We start from the raw sequence: 20973 nt of genomic DNA on the forward strand, positions 1-20973 counted from the left end.
ATCAGCGTATCTAAACCCATTAACGTGCATTAAAGCAATGTTTTTCAACCTTTTTTTTAGCCAAGGTGCATCTTTTCATCGAAAAAAAAAATCGCAAGGCACACCACCAACCGAAAATGTAAAAAAAGTTAAATAATTAAAAGTTAATTAAATAAACAAAAAGAAAACAGTTTTGATGATATTTCATTTTTTTTTTTCCCAATAAAAATTGCAATAACAATTTGTAGTAATTCTTATAAGGGTTTTTAATCAAATCAAAAATATATATATATATATATTCTTTAAAAATACACATGGGACAAAATAACAAAAACTATCTCCATCCTCTTAAATGAAATCTAAACAGCACAAATAAATCGTATAATCACATTAACCTGGAAAATAGTTCAGTCCATATCACATGGTTTTACATGCGCGCCAATATATGCTATTTAATGGGCTTTCCGGAAATGGTCCGGTTTAACCCCCACGTCCACACACAGAGGTGGTACACAGGAGAGCTACAGGTGAAGTGAGTAGACATCGACCGTGCCCGTTAAATGCACTACTAAAGCTGGGAAACTCAGGGGAAACAAGGCACAGTCTGTCAGCGCATGCTCCACAAACACTAAGCGCCCACCATTTTCACACCCGCAGCGCGGAGCGAGAGAGAGACAGAAGTGCACTGTGGGATGTGGCAAGGTGTTTACAGCCACTCCGTCACAAGAACAATTAGATAAAATTGAATAATTTCCCACGGCACACCTGACAATGTCTCACGGCACACAAGAGTGCCGCGGAACAGTGGTTGAAAAACTCACTGTATTAAAGCATGTTAGTGGATTATCCCCCGCTAAACTAGTACATTAAGAAATCATTAGCAGATACACAGCGTTTACTTCACACACACAACTCAGATTTATCCACCCACATAGGCTACATATCTTTTTTTTTTAAATTATTTTTATTTTTGTTTATTTTTTTTTTTTTTAAATCAAACAGTAAGCTTTTCAGTTGTGTTGAAAAAGTGCAAACGAAGTGTTTAAATATGATCACCTCACAGATTTTTTTATTCTTATGATCCTGATTTATTTTGCGATTGCTCCTGTTGACTGTGGCTAACTTTCTCCTCTCTGGTTCGGTTGGAAAGCCATACATTTACACTCCTTTTACGGAGCAATTGGAGCATCCCCATGCAGCACAGAAAACCATGGTGGCGACTACATGCAAGGACACCACGTATGAAAGGCACAGATAAACTGCATGACAGGCATTTATTTAATGAATTCATCTTGGTACGTAAGTGCATAGTAAAAATCTAATGTCCATTTTTATATATGTATAAACACAATAAATGTGTTTTCAATGTGTCCTGTGAATGTGGTGTGTTTGTTAATGACCCCCTTTTTCAGATTTCGGTACATGTAAGCCAAAAATATATTTCTGCCTTTTGCAAAAAAAAAAAGTCGACAGTGAAGTTATTCTGAATTTGTAAATATTATGTATTAAAGTATACAGTATATCGTATTACGAGGGGCAGGGTTGCATACAAATTGTAAACAGAAAGATTTAATTCAATGTATTTGAAATTGATTTCCTGGACAACACAACATTGTCATGCTGTTGATGCTAGTCCTCCTCTGACCCGTTGTGCTGTCAGGTGACGATTATTGATCGTCACCTGACAGACTCTTTTTGTCCCAGTCTGTCCTAGAACTCTTTCAAGGGCTCTGATGTGAACTGTCTGAAAGTCAAAAATGACATTAAATCATTAAGATTACATAGGCCCTAAATTATCATTGGATCACTGAAATGGAAGAAAACAAACTAATATGAATTTTGTAACACCCCCCCCTTCTAAATAGAAGTTGGTTGTATGCATAGACGTTGTATGGCTATTGGTATGTCAACAAACATTGGAATGTGATTGCTCTTAATATCATACAAGTTTAAGCAATACATCCTGTAAACAATACATATCAACACGTTTTTTAAACAAATTAATGTTGGCCTTAACTACGTCAAAAAAGCAGGTAAACTAGCTGTTTACACCAATCTTTAAAACAAATTTACATTAGGGAAAAAAAATATATTTATGGAACTACTTAAACATATATTGTATATACACATACATTTGACGGTGTACTGTATAAATATTGTAAATCAATGCAGTTATTGGAGTCACTCGGAATCAATGGATTCAAATTGCCCACCAATAACTTCTGGGAACTATTTGAGTCAACATGAATCACGTGACAATCAACCATTTTTGTTGCAACTCTCTCTCTAAACGGCACTGCTATAAAGTTGTTCTTTCTATTTTAGTTTAAAGTGATAAAGTATAAATATCTGTAGATTTAATCAATCACATTTCTACAATACTCAATACAGGTCTACATTTACACCACACACACACACACACACACACACTGCTAAGCCACAGCCTGAGTAGCTACAGTACACACACCAGGTCTTTACAGCAGTTCAAATTGATCCATCTGAGAAGAAACACGAGTCACAAAAAGAAAGGAAACAAAAACAGAAGAGACAGAAAGTCAATGAGGATTTAATGGAGGAAAAACTAAAGGGAAACATGCAGGAATCGGTGTAAAGCAGTTTCTGATGAGGTCAGAGTTCACACAGTGGGACAGTGCAAACCCAGAGACTACCTCTGTGAGCACATCTGACTCTATGCGACCTCAGACTTGGCCTCAGCCCTGTGGATGTCACCGCAATGAGAAATAAATCAACAAATAATGAAAAATAATACTTGTTAATAAAGGGGTGGATTCACACTGAACCTGCAATAGTTTCATTAACCCTAAAAATACACTTAAAATCAAGAAATTAAAAGAAAATAAATGTAACGTTAATTTAATGACCTTTGCCGTGTTGACGTACCTGCGTCCGCTGGCGTCTCGAAGCACAGCTGCGCCGGGGTCGACGGCTCGTGCCTCCAACTCCTGCACCTCCTCTAGCAGAGACTTCCTCACTGTGCGACGCATTCTGTGCAGCAGAAGAAGAAAAAAAAAAACCTCATCAGGCCTCACAGAGAAAAGCTGACATGTGTAACTCATAACGCGCATAAAATGCGTAAGTGTTGACATGGACGTGATTCAGATTACATAAACATGTCGACAGATTTAGATAGCCTCCGTCTAAAAATGTAATGTATTTACATTATATGCATTTAACTTACGCCGTCCAAGCGAAGTCTTTGAGTAAACAGGCGGTGGGGACCAGGATCAGACCCAGCCAGAAATACCAGCACTGCATCACTTTGCCAGCCTGCAGAAACAACACAGGCTTCTTTCATTTTCCCTCATACATTACTTCAAACTCAGGATTGAGTCATTTTTTTGTCTGCGCCGAGGAACTCGTCTGCTAACGTCACGGAGTGGGGCGAGCCAACGGGCAGTGAGTGGGCCAGACTTCTCTGTCAGGACCTTTTTACAACGAGAGTCAGACGTGTAACTACAGACGCTTCACTACCGGCCTGTGCAAACCAGCTGCAGGCACGTCGGCTGACCCTTGACCCCTCTTTTTTCAGTCTGCCTCCTCCAATTAATCAACCATCCGAGCACTGTCTCAATGCGTCCGTCTACCTCTGCTTTCATTCCAACCTCACTTTTTCCACATCTTCCTTTCATCATCACAGTCTGCTTCTTCTGTCCTTGCCTGTTAGCATAAACCACCCTCTTTGTTCCTATTACCCAACAAAGCTTCTGTGGCTTCACATCTAGATCTCCCTTTGCTCGATTAAAATCTACTATGCTTGATCGTCCAAACAATGTGTTTTTTCGATTCTGCATTTAAAAATGAGGCTTTTACTTCCCAGAGGAGGAAAAACAGGGAAAATGTATCAGACAGCTGGAATCACAACCAAAGCAGAGACCTCACAGCTGGCCTCGTACCAACATTTACAAATGGTTAATCTGTGTAACATCCAGAACAGAACAGAGGGAATTAGGCTGTTACACACTTTTGAATGAATTCAGAGGATGGTTTCCCAGTTTTTCAGCCAACGCAAAACCCTACGAGTGTCTCCCACAGTTATTCTGAGCTGATGCACACAGCGTTTTTCCATCCTCTTTCCCCCTGTGGACAGATGGAAGTACAGATAGCAGGAGCAGAGGGAAATAAGAGAAGTAATAGGGCAGTTAGGAGGGGATGATAGAGACTGGATGAGGGGGATGGCTGAGTGTATCTGACCATTCTCCAGTTAAACACAGCAGCTGCAGAGATATTTGACCGCATTCCAGATTTCTGACACAAATTGAATTAATGGGCAGAGGGGAGCTGAGACGCTCCTATTCTCTTCTACTTCCCACTCAGTGGGGCACCTGGTCTCAGCCTGGCCTCTGAAATCACTATCCTAATTAAGAAATCCTACAGACATTCCTCTGGCGCCCGCTTCACCCTCATCACCCACAGCAGCAGCAGCAGCGGCGGTGGCCCACCCTCCTGAGTCAACACCTCCACAGAGGGCAGTAAAAGCCCAGAGCTCGGGTGACACGCAGCAGGTGCGGGACGCCTGGTGAGGGGCTGCAGGGGGCTGATGCGGAACACCCAGGAGGTGGGTCGCGTAGGCGCCATGCACAGCAACCAAGAAGGGAGGGGATGACTTTTAAGACCCCTCCATCAGCCTGTTATTGAGATGAGTGACATGTGTTCACAGACAGAGACTTGCCTGGCCCAGCATGTCAGGAGCAATAGGGAAGGTGGGCCAGATGGTGGAGTAAACAGCGAAGAAGAGCATCCACAGCACCATGCTGCCCCAAACCGCCAGGTGGGAGAACTACAGCAGAGGAGGAGGGTGAAAAAGGGATGGAGATTAAGAGACAGAAAAGAGAGACAACATGAGGTCAGATGGTTTACATACAATTCGTCCCAATATAGACAACCTTTCCCTGTCTTCACCCCACTCTCTGTGATCTGCTGAAAGTGGACACTGTGTGAATGCCTGCAGGACTCTGCTTCATTACTGCAGGGCTGTTGTGTGGACAGCTGAGGGCACAGAGGTGGCCTGTCCCGCCTGTCTCTGGGTCACATGGGAAAAAAACCTACAAGTATCTGCATCATTGCTGAAGCTGCCCTCACTCCAACCTCACCTACTGATGAAGCCAGCAGGAATTTTTCAGTTTTAATATCATTTAAGTATTATTTAAGTATTTTAAGTATTTTAAGCCATAGTGTGACATAAATATTTTACAAATTTTGTGGCTTTACATGACTGTATCCACTATCTGTTGATAACATGGTGAGAATGCTGGATTGGCTGCAGGTTTTAGATACCATCTAGTTTTGCATACGGTCTGTTAGCAAGACATTCACTGTAATTAGAGTCGCTGGAGTGAAGAATCTGAATTTGTGGCAGATATGTAGTGGCAAGAGGTTTTTTTTTGGTTTCTATTGGCTGATACAGGCTTACACCTAATTATTTGGAGCAGTCTTTGCAGCTGCATCATAACAAATATACCTATTCTTATTAAATGAACTTCAGTCTGAAAAAAACCTTCTTCAAAATCAAGGTAACATTGATACTCAACCCAAATGACAAAAGAAAGCTCAACTGAAAGACAATTATATTTAATCTGAAAGCTGCAGTATAAAGCACATTTTGTGGTGCTATAAGTATGCAGTGCATTAATGTTCCTCACCTTGGTCCAAGCAGTCGTCTCCATTCCAGCTTTCAGGCATACTGTGACCACCACGTACTACACAAACACACACAGAAAAAGAGAAAACGGATTAGCTCGCTGGCAACTGTGGCGATAAATACCCTTAATGGTACACAGTAAACTCAGCAATGTCTGCTAAAACACACTGGATCGCTCCAGCTTACCACAATCTACACAAAACAACAGATTAAAAGTGCTGACATTCAGACAAGCCTGCAGGGAGTGAGAATAGATGAATGTAAAAAGGAGACGGGCTGGCTAGACGAGACAAGATTGACTGGAGACTTGGAGGATGTACAGAGCCAAGTGTACACAAATATGCAAATATAGACACAAAATGCAAAGAGAAACATTACAGAAAGGATGCTTACAGTGTAGACCATATTTCCTGCAAAGAGGTAGTCGTTTCCTTGACCGTTACTGAAGGGAGAGTCTGTGGAAAACACGCACAGACACACGTCAGGACATCAATGTGTCAACAAAAACTTTTCAAATTGAAGATAATTGCTCGACTCCATCCCTTACCGTGCTCCAGCATCTTGAGTGGTAACCAGAAGAGGATAATTGAATGAATCAGTGCATTGATGCAGTGCCCCCAAAAAACCTGACGGATGGAAGACGAAAGAAAACGTGCAAGATGAGGAGAAAATAGAGGAAAACATGCTGGTGCAAACGAGTGCCAAAGCTCATACACGGCATCCCTTGCTCCCACACACCTCAAAACACACTGTACTCAATGGCACACACACCTTCCACTGTTTGAGTGTGCGCGTGTTTGTGTACAGTACTTTGGATGGCCCAGTCTCTCGCTCTCTCTCACACACACACACACACGCACACACACACTTGAGCAAAGATGCCACCTTCTCCTTTAAAATGAAGGGCTTCCTTCTTCTGCCACCATGAATCACATTACAGGTTACCATGGAAACACCCAAGTGTCCACGCTATGCTTATTTACTTAGTGGGTCAGTCATCGGTCCTAAAGTGCTGAGGGTTTGATGTTACAGAAGACGAGCGTCGGACGCAGCTTAGATTTGATTGCTGCTGTTTTCCCACCTTGGTGTTGAAGCCCTCTGCATTCTGGGTGATTCTGTACAGCTGTGGGAAACGAAGCATGTTCTGCTGGCTGCACGGCCGGTCCACGATCCCAAGCGTGAAGGGAGGCAGCGCAGTAAATATCTGCAACAGACAGCAGAAAGACGTGTTTGTAGTGAGTCATGATGACTCACTGTAAAGCCTTTAACTTATGATAAGCTCCTCAAAATTAACCAATGACAATTAGTTTGGATGAATTTTTAGCGTTCAAGGGCATTTTTCGTCCTTATTATTAAAAAGAAAATGTGTTTCTGTTCATAGTTTTAATCATTTTGCTTTTGTTTGCAATTTGTCTCAGTCTAGTTTTTTGCAGGAGAAACTGTTAGATTTGTCGACTAACATTTTCCCTGCCTAAAACTAGACTGAGACTAAATGGGAACGAAAGCAAGATGACTAAAACTATGACTAGAATGACATTCTTTTTTAGTGTATTGAATGGAATTTCAGTAACACTTCACAATAAGGGTCCCTTAATTAATGCCAGTTAAAAGCAATATATAGTAATATGGAATTATGTATTATTAATTTAATAACAGTAAACAATATATTATTAATTATATTACCTAACATAAACTAACAACTAAATGCATTAATAAGCAGTTAGTTCATGTCTACTGCACAGAGTCAATCAAAAAATACATTAATAAAGGTTACATAATGCAATTAGGTATCCCCGTGTATGCATACTTAATATGCATTAATTAATATATTACTGAAAACGTAGTAACCTAATAATCATTTACTTATGGTATTTATTAAGTAAGGTGTTACGTAACATAAGCAACTTGACAAAAACCTGAATAAATGTATTAGAGTCCCTCATAAGTATTACTTAACCATAATGAACTGGTATGTTAATTAATGTTAGGTAAGGTAAGAATTTTAACATGTTTTCAAACTGTTAATGAAGTTACAAAATCAATTTGAATATATCCTTCAGCCTCATCCCAGCATACCTTTGCATTAGCAGTGATGTTCATGCAAACATCGCTGGTTTACAGCAAAGACTCATAGCATTAAATACGACCCAGAAAGAGTGATAACTCTTTATTAAAGTCCATTCAATTTGACCAGGCCAGAAAAAGTGAGACTTCACATTTTTTTTCCCCATGACTAGAAACTATCAGGATTTATTCTCACGTTAGATAAACATTAATCTCCATTTAGAGCTGAAACGGTCCAGTTTTTATCTAAAGCTGCATTTGCAGGAGTTGTAGGAATGAGTGTAAATCAGACTACGAGAAGAAAGCTTATGATGTAACCTTGCACAGAAAGTCCAAGGGTTTCTGTTATATATATATATATATATAGATATATAAGGCACGGTGTAAGTGTTCTATCAAGACATCCTTGGAAAAAAATAACATGAGAACAACTTCACAGATCTGTAGAAAGGAATACATAATTATAAGAAAGAAACTCCTAAGAAAACACACGGTGCATGCTAAAAAGCTAAAGTGAAAGCTAAAGTCACTCACCACATTGTAGAGGCCTATGCACCAACGCTCAAAGAGGATCTGACCAGAAAATCCATTCACAAAAGCAAACCACAGCTAGAAACACAAAAAAGAGCGATTAGAGGAGGTGAGAGGAACAGAAGCTGAGTGTCACTGATTAAGGGGCTACGCAATGACGTGTCATTAAAAGAGGCATAACACTACACGTAATTTTTGTTATAATGCAGTCAGACAGATTATCCTAATGCAATAACTTCACTTTCTACACCTCTATTAATAGGCACATTTCTATTAGCATCCTTTCCTCTTGAAGTTACCCTACAGAAGTTATTGTAGTAACACACACACACTGCAGACCCTGGCTGATCTGAGGGGCAGATAAAGAAAATGTTTGGGGCCACTACTGGGAGTTGTGGCATTCCTGGGACATACAGTGCAGCTTACAGCCTCAGGGTGAGGTCAGATACACAAAAAAAAAAAAAACACTCACACACTCACTCAAGCCTCAAATACACCGACTCCACTTAGAGGACAGAGACAGTCTCCAACCTTTGGCCCACAGTCACACAAACACAACTACACTCACTATATTTGGTAAACTATTGTATTTGGATGCGAGTCAGAATAGCAGATATACAATGAGTTAAGATCTCACAAGAGAATGTTTGGGTTGGCTTTAGTTGTCCGAGTACACAAGTGGATTAGGGCCAATTTTGATGGAGAAAATTTTTTTGGGCAAATCAAGAATAAAGTCAAAACTTCGAGAATAAAATTGAAATATAATGTGGAGATTAAAGTCTAAAACACAGCATTAAAGTTGAAATTTAACTCAAAATACAATATAGTGAGATTTATCACAATTTTGAGTTTTTTTTCTCGAAATTTCATCTTTTTGACTTTAATCTCAAAATTTCAACTTTAATCTCCACTTTATTTGTCGACATTTCGACTTGACTCTTCATTTGCCAAAAAATATTCTATAATCAGAGATTCTAGTAGTTTAAAGTAACAATGAGTTCAGTGGTCTTATGTCATATTTAGAGGCTATATTCTTAACTATCTGTGTATATAAAAAATAAATTTGTAGAAAAGAAAGAAGATATATAAATGACATACAAGAATAATATGTACACATTTACAGCACACACACACACACACACGTAGACAAAGCAAAGTTCTCCTAGGGATCTGCACCTGCTGGCATCCTTAAAATCTGACTTAAGGGCAGGGTGGGGTGTCAGCACATGTAAATCCCAACAACTGGCCGAATGGCATCCAAAGTGTTCCTTTAACACACACGGAAACTCACTCCTCCTTCCATTAAATCATTTTAAAAGCTATAAAATGTGTTTGTGTTGAAGACATTCTGTTTAAACTCATTTAACACACACACACACACAAACACACCGTTTGGAGGCAAGCTCTCAACCCTGATGATTGAGAGACAAGGTTTTTTGTCAAGTGTGTGTATGTGTGTCTCTGTGTGTGTGTGTGTGTGTGTGTGTGTGTGTGTGTGTGTGTGTGTGTGTGTAAGAGAGACAGAAAGCAGACACCAGAAGGCCACCTCGTCCATCACTGTCAGCCTTGTCGACAAACAGCTGCAAAATGCCTCTGTTCATGTAGCTGTGTGTGTGTGTGTGTGTGTGTGTGTGTGTGTGTGTGTGTGTGTGTGTGTGTGTGTGTGTGTGTGTGTGTGTGTGTGTGTGTGTGTGTGTGTGTGTGTGTGCGTGCCCATATAAACCCCACATGAAGTGGCATGGGGAACCTTGTACCTCGATAATGTAGAGGACCACGTTCTTATAGAAGCAGTAGAGGATGCACTTGGTGACACGGTTGTAGCTCCAGGCTCCATGGACCAACAGAAGTTTCTCTAAGTAGGAGAACTACGCAGAGGAAGGACAGAGAGAAATAATTATTTCTTCATCAGACAAAAGTCTAAATTAAAGTATCCATCCACAATGTGTGGAGGTATAGAGAAAGTTGAGACAAGAGGAAACTTGAGGGTTAATGTTTCAGGCTCTGTAGAGGAAAAAAAACTAACATGATAAAAGTGTCAACGTGTGTTTGTGTAAGAGACAAAGAGAAGAGAGGGACTCGAATGTAATAAGATGATGTTAAGAAATATTTAGTTTCATGTGCAAAGCAGTTTGACATTCAGATATTTTATACAGCTCACAAGTGATTCAGTACAATGTAAAGTAATATGGCAACAATGATGTCAAACAGCTAATAAAACCATACTAGTACATACTATTACCCACGACGACGTATCACTGCCACATGAAAATAAAAATACAAATCTGGGCACTACGAGATTAAAGTCCTAATATTTCGAGATTAAAGTCATAAATTTATGAGAATAAAATTGAATTACAAACAGGATCTTGTGTGCATTTAGTGAGACTATACAGTACTTCTCTTTAGGTTTCACACATGGTGAAATACTGAACCATTTGGCCCATCATCACCACGCTGGTATCAGTTTAAGGACTTTAAAGCCACTTTGCAGATGTTTGCGTTTGTTCCGACTAAAGAACCAGACTGATTTGGATCAAACAGCCTCTTTTGTGGAGGAGGAACTGGCAGGAAGTGGTTGACTTCAGGGCTATCAGTGATAGTTGCTTTCACTGGGAATTTAAGATACAGCTTTATTTTCATAAAATGACGACTTTAATCTCGAAATATTACAACTTTAATCTTGTAGTGCTCAGACTTTTTATTTTAATGTGGCTCTTATATGTCGTCGTAATAAATCATTGACAAAATGATGTTTAACTTGAAAGAAGAAGAAAAAACTGGGTATTAACCCATTTATGGTTAAAAAAAAAAAAAGCCTTAAAACAATAAATACTGATTGATTTCCTCTGAAAAAGGAGTTCATAATTTTTTCTCTTTAGTCATTATCAAATGCATCAAAACAGTAGATTCAATGCTACCAATAGGGAATGGAAGTTTGGTGCAGAGGTTGAAGAAGAACTTGCCCAACCCATTTTGAATGGAGTTTGCATGTTCTCCACAATAGTTCTGTGTTTTCTCTCCTTTTCTTCCACAGCCCAAACACATTTATGTTAGTTAGAATCTAAGCTTTCTGCAGGAGTGTTTGTCTGCTCCTCCCTGATAAAGATAAGCTGGTGATTGAATGGAATGCATTTAACATATCTTATCAGTGACAATGTAAAGACTAGAACACGTCTGCGTTTAAATGACGCTTACCTGGGCTATGGAGTAGTCGGAGGAGTTTGTGGCCTGCATGCCTTCGTTCCCGCTGATGCCCACGCCGACGTGGGCCGTCTGAATCATCCCTACGTCGTTTGCACCGTCACCAATCGCTAGTGTGATGGCTTTTACGTGTTTCTTTACCATGTCCACGATTTCAGACTTCTGCAGCGGAGACACCCTGTGGAAGCCAGCATTATCAGTAGAAATCAAGTGATTTAAAGTTCAGAAAAAGGGAAAAAAAAATGTTCCATCTTAAATGAGAAAATGATTGACATACTGGCAGAAACATAACACAGCACTGAGGTTAAACACGGGCCATGAGAAAACAATGACTCATTGTTGAGTAAATGAGTTAATTAAATTCAGAGTGGCTCTGCTTTTTGTACGTGTGTGGTTGAAGGACTCTGTGCATGATTGAGTAAAGTGAGTGTGTGCTTCCAGTACTGCTCCACCCTCTTGACCTGTGTCACTGATCCCCTCCCTGTAACCGGTTCTGTCTCTCCCCTGACAATGGGCGACCCAGAGAGGTTTGATTACAGCCCACCACTCCCCCCACCCCAGCATCCCCCTCCCCAAGGCCATGGAGCCAAAGACGGTCAAGTGTCACATTCGAGAGTTTTCAGCTATGATGCCATGAGCGCTCATCATAAGCGTATTAAAAAGCATTGCCTTGATGCAACAGGCCCCATTAGTAGGAAATAGCACGTTAACATTCCAGTGATGCAATTATTGCTTAATTGTATAGAATGGAGGAATTATATGAGATACTTTGATAACTTGGACATTATCGGTTGGTATAAATGTGTCAGCCAACATGGATTGTTTGCACTCTGGGCACCTGAAAACTGAATTTGCCTAAATATCTGTTTTCAAAACACACTTTGTAAGAGGGGGCGTTTCCACGGTGCGTTATTCACATGCACAAGGCTTTAGTGAGTATTTCCCCTATTATCTCTAACTGGTAGAGTGTAAACAAACCCTTTTCTGAGAGGAGGAAGCTGATATGGTGACTAGGATTAACACTGTACAACAAAGCAATTTATTTCCCACAATCCAACACATCACATTTTTACATGCAACATAATTTCTTTGGTTCACATATTCAGACAAAAGTCTGCTCTAAGTGATTTCTTTCATTGCTCAAGTGGAAACAGTTGATTTATGAACAAAGAAATCCACAAAGAAAGCTCTTCTCACCGAGTGAAATCAGAGGCTCAATTCTTACCACCATGAATGGTGTTCTCTGATAATGATGTTACATAATTCAATTATGTGCAGCTGCATGACACGTCATGTGCAACTAGAGTCTAATTTATTGCTGATTATAGACATATGACTTAATGAAATTGTGAGCAGATGGTTGTTGACCCAGTGCTCAGAAGCAGGCAGAAAAAGCTGAGAGACAAGAGAAAGACCAACAGCCAATCAGATGGACATAAACCGATTCAGACTGGTTAAGCCAAAAAACTGTAATTGAAAGGGAAAGCCGGGTATAAAAATAGGTAAGAATGTATGACGCATATATTTCTGTTACAATGAAGCAAAAACGAGTTTTATTTAGGTCTCGCTTGCTAGAAACAGAATAGCTCACCCTGCTCATGCCGGTTGGATTGTATGAGGTGTAGTTGATGTTGGTTACTTCCAACTTACAGCTGAAAACAGATGACTCAAGGTGTATGACGGGAAGGCAAAAATCCTTTTAGGAGCAAACAGCGATGTGCACATCTGTTTTCCAGGGCTACAATTCCACAAAACTTTCTTTGGACATTTTAAAGAAAAGTCTTTAATTTAACCCATAATTTTCCAACGTAATCCAAAATATAATGACAAGACTGAATAATAAAAAAATTTAAAATACTTATTATGCATAATACAAATATGAGGTAACGGCTGATCAGCTGTCTTATTAGGCCACTGTGTGGGTTTTCAGAGGTATTTTATTTTCCTACACTCTTTAATTAATTTCTACAGCCTATAAAAAGGACTTGATTCCTTTTAAGCTAAAAATTACAGATCTATGCCAATAGACAGGTCTGACCTCAGAGGGAAGCTATAGCTTTCCAGCAATTATCAAAGTAAAAAGAAACGCTGAGTTTTTTGATTAAAGTTGAGCCCCAAATATTCCCCTGAAACGCTCTTGTAAATTGATGAAGATTAGATCAGACTGTTTAATGAAGAAAATAACATCCGTGTCCAGCATGGAGCACATATGGGAGAACTCGTCATCGAGTGAACAAAGAGACCGACAAATACAAGTGGTCTTTTTTCACTGATTATGCGAGTACAGTGGGTCCATGTCCCTGTCAAACCTAAAAGCAACTATTGGGTGGTCCGATTTGTTTAGCATTCATATGTAAGCATGTGTGGGAATCACATACGCGTATAAACACACTCAAACACACACACCTTAGTAGAAATAACTTCAGAGGGAGTTTTAATCTATAATTGATGAATGGATCAACCTCCGCCCCTTTGCGTTTCCTGTTTCTGAAGCAACTGTGCGAATACGTCTGTCTCTGCGTCCCTCGGCCTCTGACCACAAATCTCCCTTCATCTGACTCTCAGCCTCACTGTACCTTCCCTTTAAAGTCCTCCAACAAACTCGGTGATTGTGTAAAAGCGGGAGCCGCGCAGATGAAAGGCTCTAAGTGCTCTCCACGGTGGAACTGAGCAGAAAATAAGCCCTGCCAAGTCCTCCAATAAACAAACTCAGAGTAAAGTCAGGAGCCCATGCGTATGAGTGCACTCGACGCAACCGACATCCCACACATACAGTGGATCAGATACAACCTGCATCTTAACTTCAAGCCTTATTAACACTGCAGAGCTTTGTCTGTAAAAGACCTGCTCATTAACGCAAGCACTGGTTCCAGACTTCCCAGGAACACAATGAGATGATCAAAGACAAGGAGCATGCAGAGAATTAACAAAAATGTTTTAAAACAGATTTGACTTGAAAATATTGTAATAACAAATCCAAATGGTTTAGTTTTTTTTCGTAGTTTAAGGTGCACAGAACAGATAGATTACTTATTAAACACTCTATAGTGTTGCTTAACCATTTACACCATTTAAAAAGTTTCATTAGGATCAAATCTGCAGGATTAGATATAAATGAGTTCCAAACATTTCCTGACTTATTCCTAAATATTCTTCAGACAAATCCAAAGTGTACGCCACATAAATCAATAAATCAAAGCTGTAAAAGGTTGAAAGTGCTGTTTTTTTTTTTTTAGCTCCACTGTTTATTGAAACAGTCAGAAGTTTCATTGCGGGATGTGGAGTCCACGGAGACAGATGCATAGAAGTGTTGTTACTTCATTCCAAAATCGGGTCCCGCAAAAGAATTTCCCCATAAATGTCAAAATATTACAGAAACAGAACAAAATTTCACCAAGAATAATTTAATTTTAAAACAGAAAAACGCTGCTCATCTGATTTTAGTTTTTTTTTTTTTTTTTTAGTGTATTTTCGTTTTAGTTTTAAATCAGTAAAACAAAATTACCACACCATTTATTATTACTTTTAAAAAATAAATTAGGTTTTTAAAAGAAATATCTAAAGAACAAACAATACACAGATTTATTTCTAATAGATTCTGGTGAATTCTGTGGTAGAACTTGAGCGAGGATGGAAGCATACAGGAGAGGAGGCTGCAGGCTGTTTGCAGGGTCTGTGCGACCTGAGCCCGGATATGGCTCCATATCCAAGAGACTCAATTACATCCCTCCTGGCCACACACACACACACACACACACACACACTCACACTCACACACACACACTCAAAGAAACAGACAAAAGAAGAGCATAAAGTCTTCAGTGACATATCACAGCTAGTGTCTAGTGGAAAATGACCAAATAAGGTACTTGGTATCAATGGAAATGGGTATGTATAATGGCAATGGTGTCCACGTGCACATGCTAGTGCGTGCGGGTCCAGTCTAATGGTACGAGCAGTGAGTCATGACTGACATTCCCATGAAGCGTGGTATATTACGTTTCTCCTGCTGTGCAGCAATGCAAGCTTTCATTCACACACACACAGACACACAACTTAATGATGATCAACTGGTATGTGCACAGATTCAGTGACTCACTAGAGAAGAGCATCCACTTGCAAACACAACACCTTAACCATTTTCGCTACATGTCCAGTGAAGTAGAAAAAGTTAAAAATGAATACCATTTATTGTGTAACAACAAATTTGCGTCCCTCTGTAAGTGAATAAAATTCGTCCAGGACAAATCATTATTAGATAACTATTTGAGGTGCATGCGCCTTCCGTCTTTGATCCTTTGAAGTATTTAGGTATTCTGGTAAACCTGATAAAAGCAACTTTCTTGGTGTTTCCCAAGAAAATGCATCCAAGAGGTTTCTCTGTTACACTAACATGTTGAGAAATACCTACAAACCCAAAAATAATAATAATAACGGGGCATTAAAAGCTCCCAGTGTTTGGCTTTTGTTCAATTCATTGAGGCTCTTTCATATCAGCACAATGACTCTGTGTATCTGTAAGCATGTGTCCCACAGTGTGCCTGTCATGTAGGCAGATTAAAATACCAGACTTCGTCTAGACGTTTTGCAGGCTGATTTTTTACAGTTCGTCAGTCATGAGATGTACAGTAGCAGTGTGTGTGTGTCTGTTTGGGTGAATTTCTATTACATCACAAATAAAAACTGTCACTCAGCACTGCCAAAAAGAGCAGCTGAGTCAGTGTGTTGATTGAACAGGTAAAAAAGAAATGAGGATAAATATCAAATCATATGGAGGGAAACAAAAGTCAAATAAAAATGCTGCTCCTTCTTCAGAGGTATGATAATATTCTCTTTTATATTGATTTCTTGCCACAAAGGATCATCTTCCTTCAACAATTACAACAAATAACCCATCCATGAATGTGTGGCTTTTAGAACGTGTTATTCTATGTCAGAGATAGGCAACACAGCGAGGGCCACAAAAATGTGATTGTATCTGATCTGAGAGCATTATCAACATTAGAATAATGACCAATCTAAGCATTAATACGGGGGGGGGGTTTGTCTTTGTTTGTGGTTTTGTCATTTTTTAGTCATTTTGTGTGTTTTAGGAGTTAAAGTGTGTATTTCTGTTGTAATTTTGTGTACTTTTCTGTCATTTTCTGCATTTTTTTGGTCGATTTATGCGTTTATAGGGGTTTATAGGGCAATTTTGTTGACAGTTTGTGTGTCTTTGGAGCTATTCTGTAATGTGTCATTTGTTTTACTAGTCATTTCGTTTGATAAGTGGTTGTTGTGTCTGTCTTTGTTGTCATTTTATGATTTATGAGTCTTTTTTTTGGAATTTTATCTGTGTTTTTGTGTACTATGTGCAGTTTGCTGTTATTTTTGTGTGTTTTGGGAGTTATTTTACGTATTATGTCGGGCTATATGTTCCTTCCAACTTCTTGAAATACAATTCTTGGGGATTTGTTCTGTGTGTTAATTTCTCAAGCCAACATTAGGCCTTTTGTTTGCTTTTGTGTGCGTGAATAAATGTGTAATGAAGTGTTTCTTACCTGCAGCAGATGACAGCTTTGCAGGACAGTGCCAAATCCAGGAAGGCCTGTCGAAGCTCAAACGACAAAGCGTATTTCAGCGTCTGTCCGTCAATGATCAGAGCCAACTCGTTTTCTTTCCTCAAAGAGTCGCCGAGGGATGAGCAGTGAGTCGTCAGCGTGGCACGAGTTGCCTTGGAGAGAAAACCAACAGGAAGCATTGGGTATTAAATCAATGAATTTTATATTTTTAAAGCCACTGATGAGACCATGAAATCTTTATCTACTTTCCACCCAATCATAACTCCTAATCTGTCAGCTGAAAATGGACTTCCTGACAACTGGCCTATCAAGTGACCACATGCGTTTTACTGGATATTGTTGTCTCATGCTGTGTTGAAAAAGCAAATCCCACACATAAAAACACAGAAGCCAATTTGTTGAAAGGTCAGACCTGACTGCAGTAAATTGAAGACACATGCTGCAAGCTGCACCGCTTTCTTTACTTTACTTTGAGGGAAACACTTTGACTTCAGTGTGCAACAGAAAAATATTTTAAATGCAATATTAAGATCACAGTTGCTCTAAGACTTCATCACAATATTGTTAAATATGGGATTTTCACCACTACACAACACAGTGAAGATAGAGACATGGAAAAAAACACAAACAATGTCATGGCAGGGGGACATACATCATTCCCATGCGTGTGTGTGCGTACGTGCCAGCCCACTGCCTCCAGGGCAGTAGTTTGCAGTAGTTGTGATGGTGCCCGTGATAATAGAGGAAAAGGAATTAATAGAGAAAATAAACATCCCACTGAGGTGTAATGAATACCATGTGGAGGAGCAGACACACTACAAGCTCAGAACAACACACACGTACACACAAACATTAAACACTGATAAAAGCAAGGCTACACAAACATGCAATAAACTGACAGAGCATAAATGTCTTATTTACTGATATTAATATTGATAATTCTCTTAAAATGAAAGTTTGAAAAGAGAATAGGTAGTTCGTCTCCCCCAAAAAGATACCAATGTGCACACACACACACACTTGTGTATGTAAGAATAAGAACAATAGAGTCTCTCTTCTTCATGCCCAATAGCAGCAGCATACAAATGCACACACACACACACACACCAAAGTGTCTTTCCGCCTTGCAAAATTCTCTGCTTGTTTTCTCAGCCTGAGGCTGTGTTTTTTTCTTTGTATGTCGGAATTCCTGTTTGCATTCACCTTTTTTCCCCAAACAGGGGAAAGGAACACAAAAACATTATGAAGGGATTAAAGTAGATTATAGGTTGTCAGAGGTCTGAAACTCAAATAGGCAGTTTGTGTGTCGTGCACACGGCGCGTGTATATTTTGTGGAGCTAAAACATGTGCAATCATGTGTGCGTGAACTTGGATGGTGATTGTGTGTGTGCGCGTGTGTGTGTGAATGACAAGGAACTGACTAAACCTTTTCCCTGCTTGTCCTCGCCTCGTCAGAGAAAGGACTAAAAGCCATGGAAAGAAAACCTATACAAACACAACTAAAAGGAACTAAAGCCTTTAAAGCATACCTGGAATCAAAGTCAATGAAAGATTCCTCTGATAATAATAATCACTAATTTGTTCATTTTAATGAAAGGTGAGCCATTGGGTCACTGCAGCCTGGGGCTGAACGATTTTGACTAAAAACCTAATTGAGATTTTTCGGACCAATATTGCGATAGCGATTCGATTTGCGATTTTTTTACATTTGATACATTTAAATGCAGAAACTGCTAAATGATGAGTGAAGGAAGTCATGCTACTTGTAGACTCTTGCTCAAATTAAAACAAAACACATTATTCTACTTTCAAAAATATTTGGTTTTAAGTGGACAACGCCCTCTACTGGAGGAATCACAGAGCGTCTGTCTAAACACTTGAGGATCTGCTTTATGGAAACTCAGACCTTTTATCTGTTCCAGCTGAATCTGAGATCGCACGGCTCCACCATTCTGATTGGTGAACTTCACTCAAACACCAGAGAGAAGAAAAAAACCTCATCCTCTTGAGGTTACGTTATTGCAGTAGTCAAAAACTTGATTGCGATTTGACATCGATAAACATTGCAGCCGTACTGAAGCCCATTTGATTCCTTCTTTCGCTCATTAATGTTCATTCATGAAAGCCACAGAATCAAGGGTTGGGTTCATAAATAAAGTAAAGCTACACATCTGCCAAAGTCTCAATGTAAGTTTTACTGAACAAGGACATTTGAATACAAATAGGCATCATAAAAAAAAAAGGAAAAATTAGCGACTACAAGAAAATTCTGTTGAGGGAACTAAAGCGGTCTGCCATTGCTATTGCCGGTTCTATTATTATTTGATTGATTGATTATACTTTATTAATCCCCGAGGGTAAATTCAGTATCAGTTACATCCCGAAATATGAAAAGACAATCACATATAACATGGGGGAGAGGAACGGGGGGACTGTGGAGCAGCCAGCAGCAGGGCGGCGCTCCGTTTCTTAGATGAGAAATACAGAACAATGGGTAAGAAGAAGAGATCAAAACCAAACTAGGCCTTTGTAGAGAGGGGCGGAGTTTGGGATCATACAAAAAACTCCTCAGCAAACATTGCGACAAAAACCAACAAACACAACAATAAATTCAATTCAACAGCACGTTAGCACCATTTATTTAAAGACCTAAAGATACTGTAGATAGAGTTTAAAGTATGTGCTTGAAAAAAAACAACTACACTACATTAAAAAAAAGAAATTCAACTTATTTTGTAGTGAAAACCTGTATTTGTACCTAATATGATAAAGAATATGTTAGCACCCAGAGTATCTAGTGACAACAGGTTTATTTTAAATATTAGTGGGGGTTGTTGAAGCATTTTTAACCTAAGCTGCAGAAGATTACAAAAAACCTGAGTCACAAACAAAGACAGCCAGCAAGCCCCGACTGATTTCTCCTGACGAAAGAATGCAGCCCAAATGTGGAAAAAAGGTGACGGGGTCCGCTGCGATCTATCATCACGATAACAAAGAGAAATTTTTGACATGACACAAACATTAGAGCATCACCTAATGTGTGACTAAACTATTTCTAACATGACAGCCCCTAATAGACGGCAATATAAGCTCTATGTCTTAGCACGTAGACACACGTGCTTTGTAGATGCCGTTCACAGTCTTTTCGTTGAAGAATTTTATCAGGTTTATATTTGGAGCACAGAACAGACCAAGCATGGAGGCAGTTCGTGATAACACGGGTCACCTTTTTGTTCTTGCATACCATAAAATGTACAAACAAATACATACTATTTATATAAGCCCAAAAGTTGATGCCTTCCAGGCCACCCACTCTAAGCCAGAGAAAACCACTCTGCCCTCTGTTCACTCACACTGGTAACATTTATCAAAGAATGGCACGCTCATGTTTGCAGCAGAGATTTAATACACCGGAAACGATCAGACACATCTGTGCAAACACCTACATCCTAAGCGCGCGCACACACAGGTAAACTTTGTAGTGTGATAACCCTGCATCCGGATACAGGAAGCAGGTTTAAAGAAAATGAAAAAAGAATTCAATCCTGGATTTAAGATATTCTGAATTTCCAGATTAGAGGTAGAAGTACTCAACATACTTTGTGAAAACAAAAGTTGTCCTTTTTAGGACGGCTTAATATACACAACTTTATTTGGAAACTTAAATGTAGATCTAAAACCACTATTTTGTAGTTTATTCGTCACTCATGCAATATTGCTCAACAGAAATATTAAAATATATTAAAAGATGTAACACTATCAAACAAAACAACACATTGTAGCAAAATACAGTACTCCCCATTAGAGTTCAAGCTCAATATTTGTTAATACTAATACTGTGTTAATTCTTAACTTTATAGTGTGGTTTTTTTTTAACTCGCACAGATACAAGTTCCACTACTGAGTGTTTGATATGCCTTCAAAGGTCCCTGGACTAATCAAACTATTCAGTTACAACAGCTGCAGGTTGGAGCAAG

The 20973-nt window shown here is 39.3% G+C and overlaps 1 protein-coding gene across 16 annotated transcripts in view; it reads right to left on the minus strand.

The window, feature by feature from the left end:
- Positions 1-20973, minus strand: part of atp8a2 (ATPase phospholipid transporting 8A2) — a 62490-nt gene that overhangs the window by 6392 nt on the left and 35125 nt on the right. For 15 of the 16 annotated variants that reach the window (XM_028434139.1, XM_028434142.1, XM_028434136.1 and 12 more), the window contains 11 exons: positions 16975-17147; positions 11429-11612; positions 9988-10098; positions 8237-8311; positions 6720-6842; positions 6186-6264; positions 6032-6093; positions 5640-5696; positions 4670-4777; positions 3179-3267; positions 2881-2985 (listed from right to left, as the gene is read on the minus strand). In XM_028434139.1, coding sequence (XP_028289940.1) covers positions 2881-2985; positions 3179-3267; positions 4670-4777; positions 5640-5696; positions 6032-6093; positions 6186-6264; positions 6720-6842; positions 8237-8311; positions 9988-10098; positions 11429-11612; positions 16975-17147 — 1166 coding nt within the window. Of the gene's footprint in view, positions 1-2880; positions 2986-3178; positions 3268-4669; positions 4778-4888; positions 5021-5639; positions 5697-6031; positions 6094-6185; positions 6265-6719; positions 6843-8236; positions 8312-9987; positions 10099-11428; positions 11613-16974; positions 17148-20973 lie in introns of those variants that run through there. The other variant, XM_028434145.1, reaches the window with a different exon arrangement.

The sequence above is a fragment of the Gouania willdenowi genome, chromosome 20 (genome assembly GCF_900634775.1).
Source record: "Gouania willdenowi chromosome 20, fGouWil2.1, whole genome shotgun sequence".
NCBI classification, from domain to species: domain Eukaryota; kingdom Metazoa; phylum Chordata; class Actinopteri; order Blenniiformes; family Gobiesocidae; genus Gouania; species Gouania willdenowi.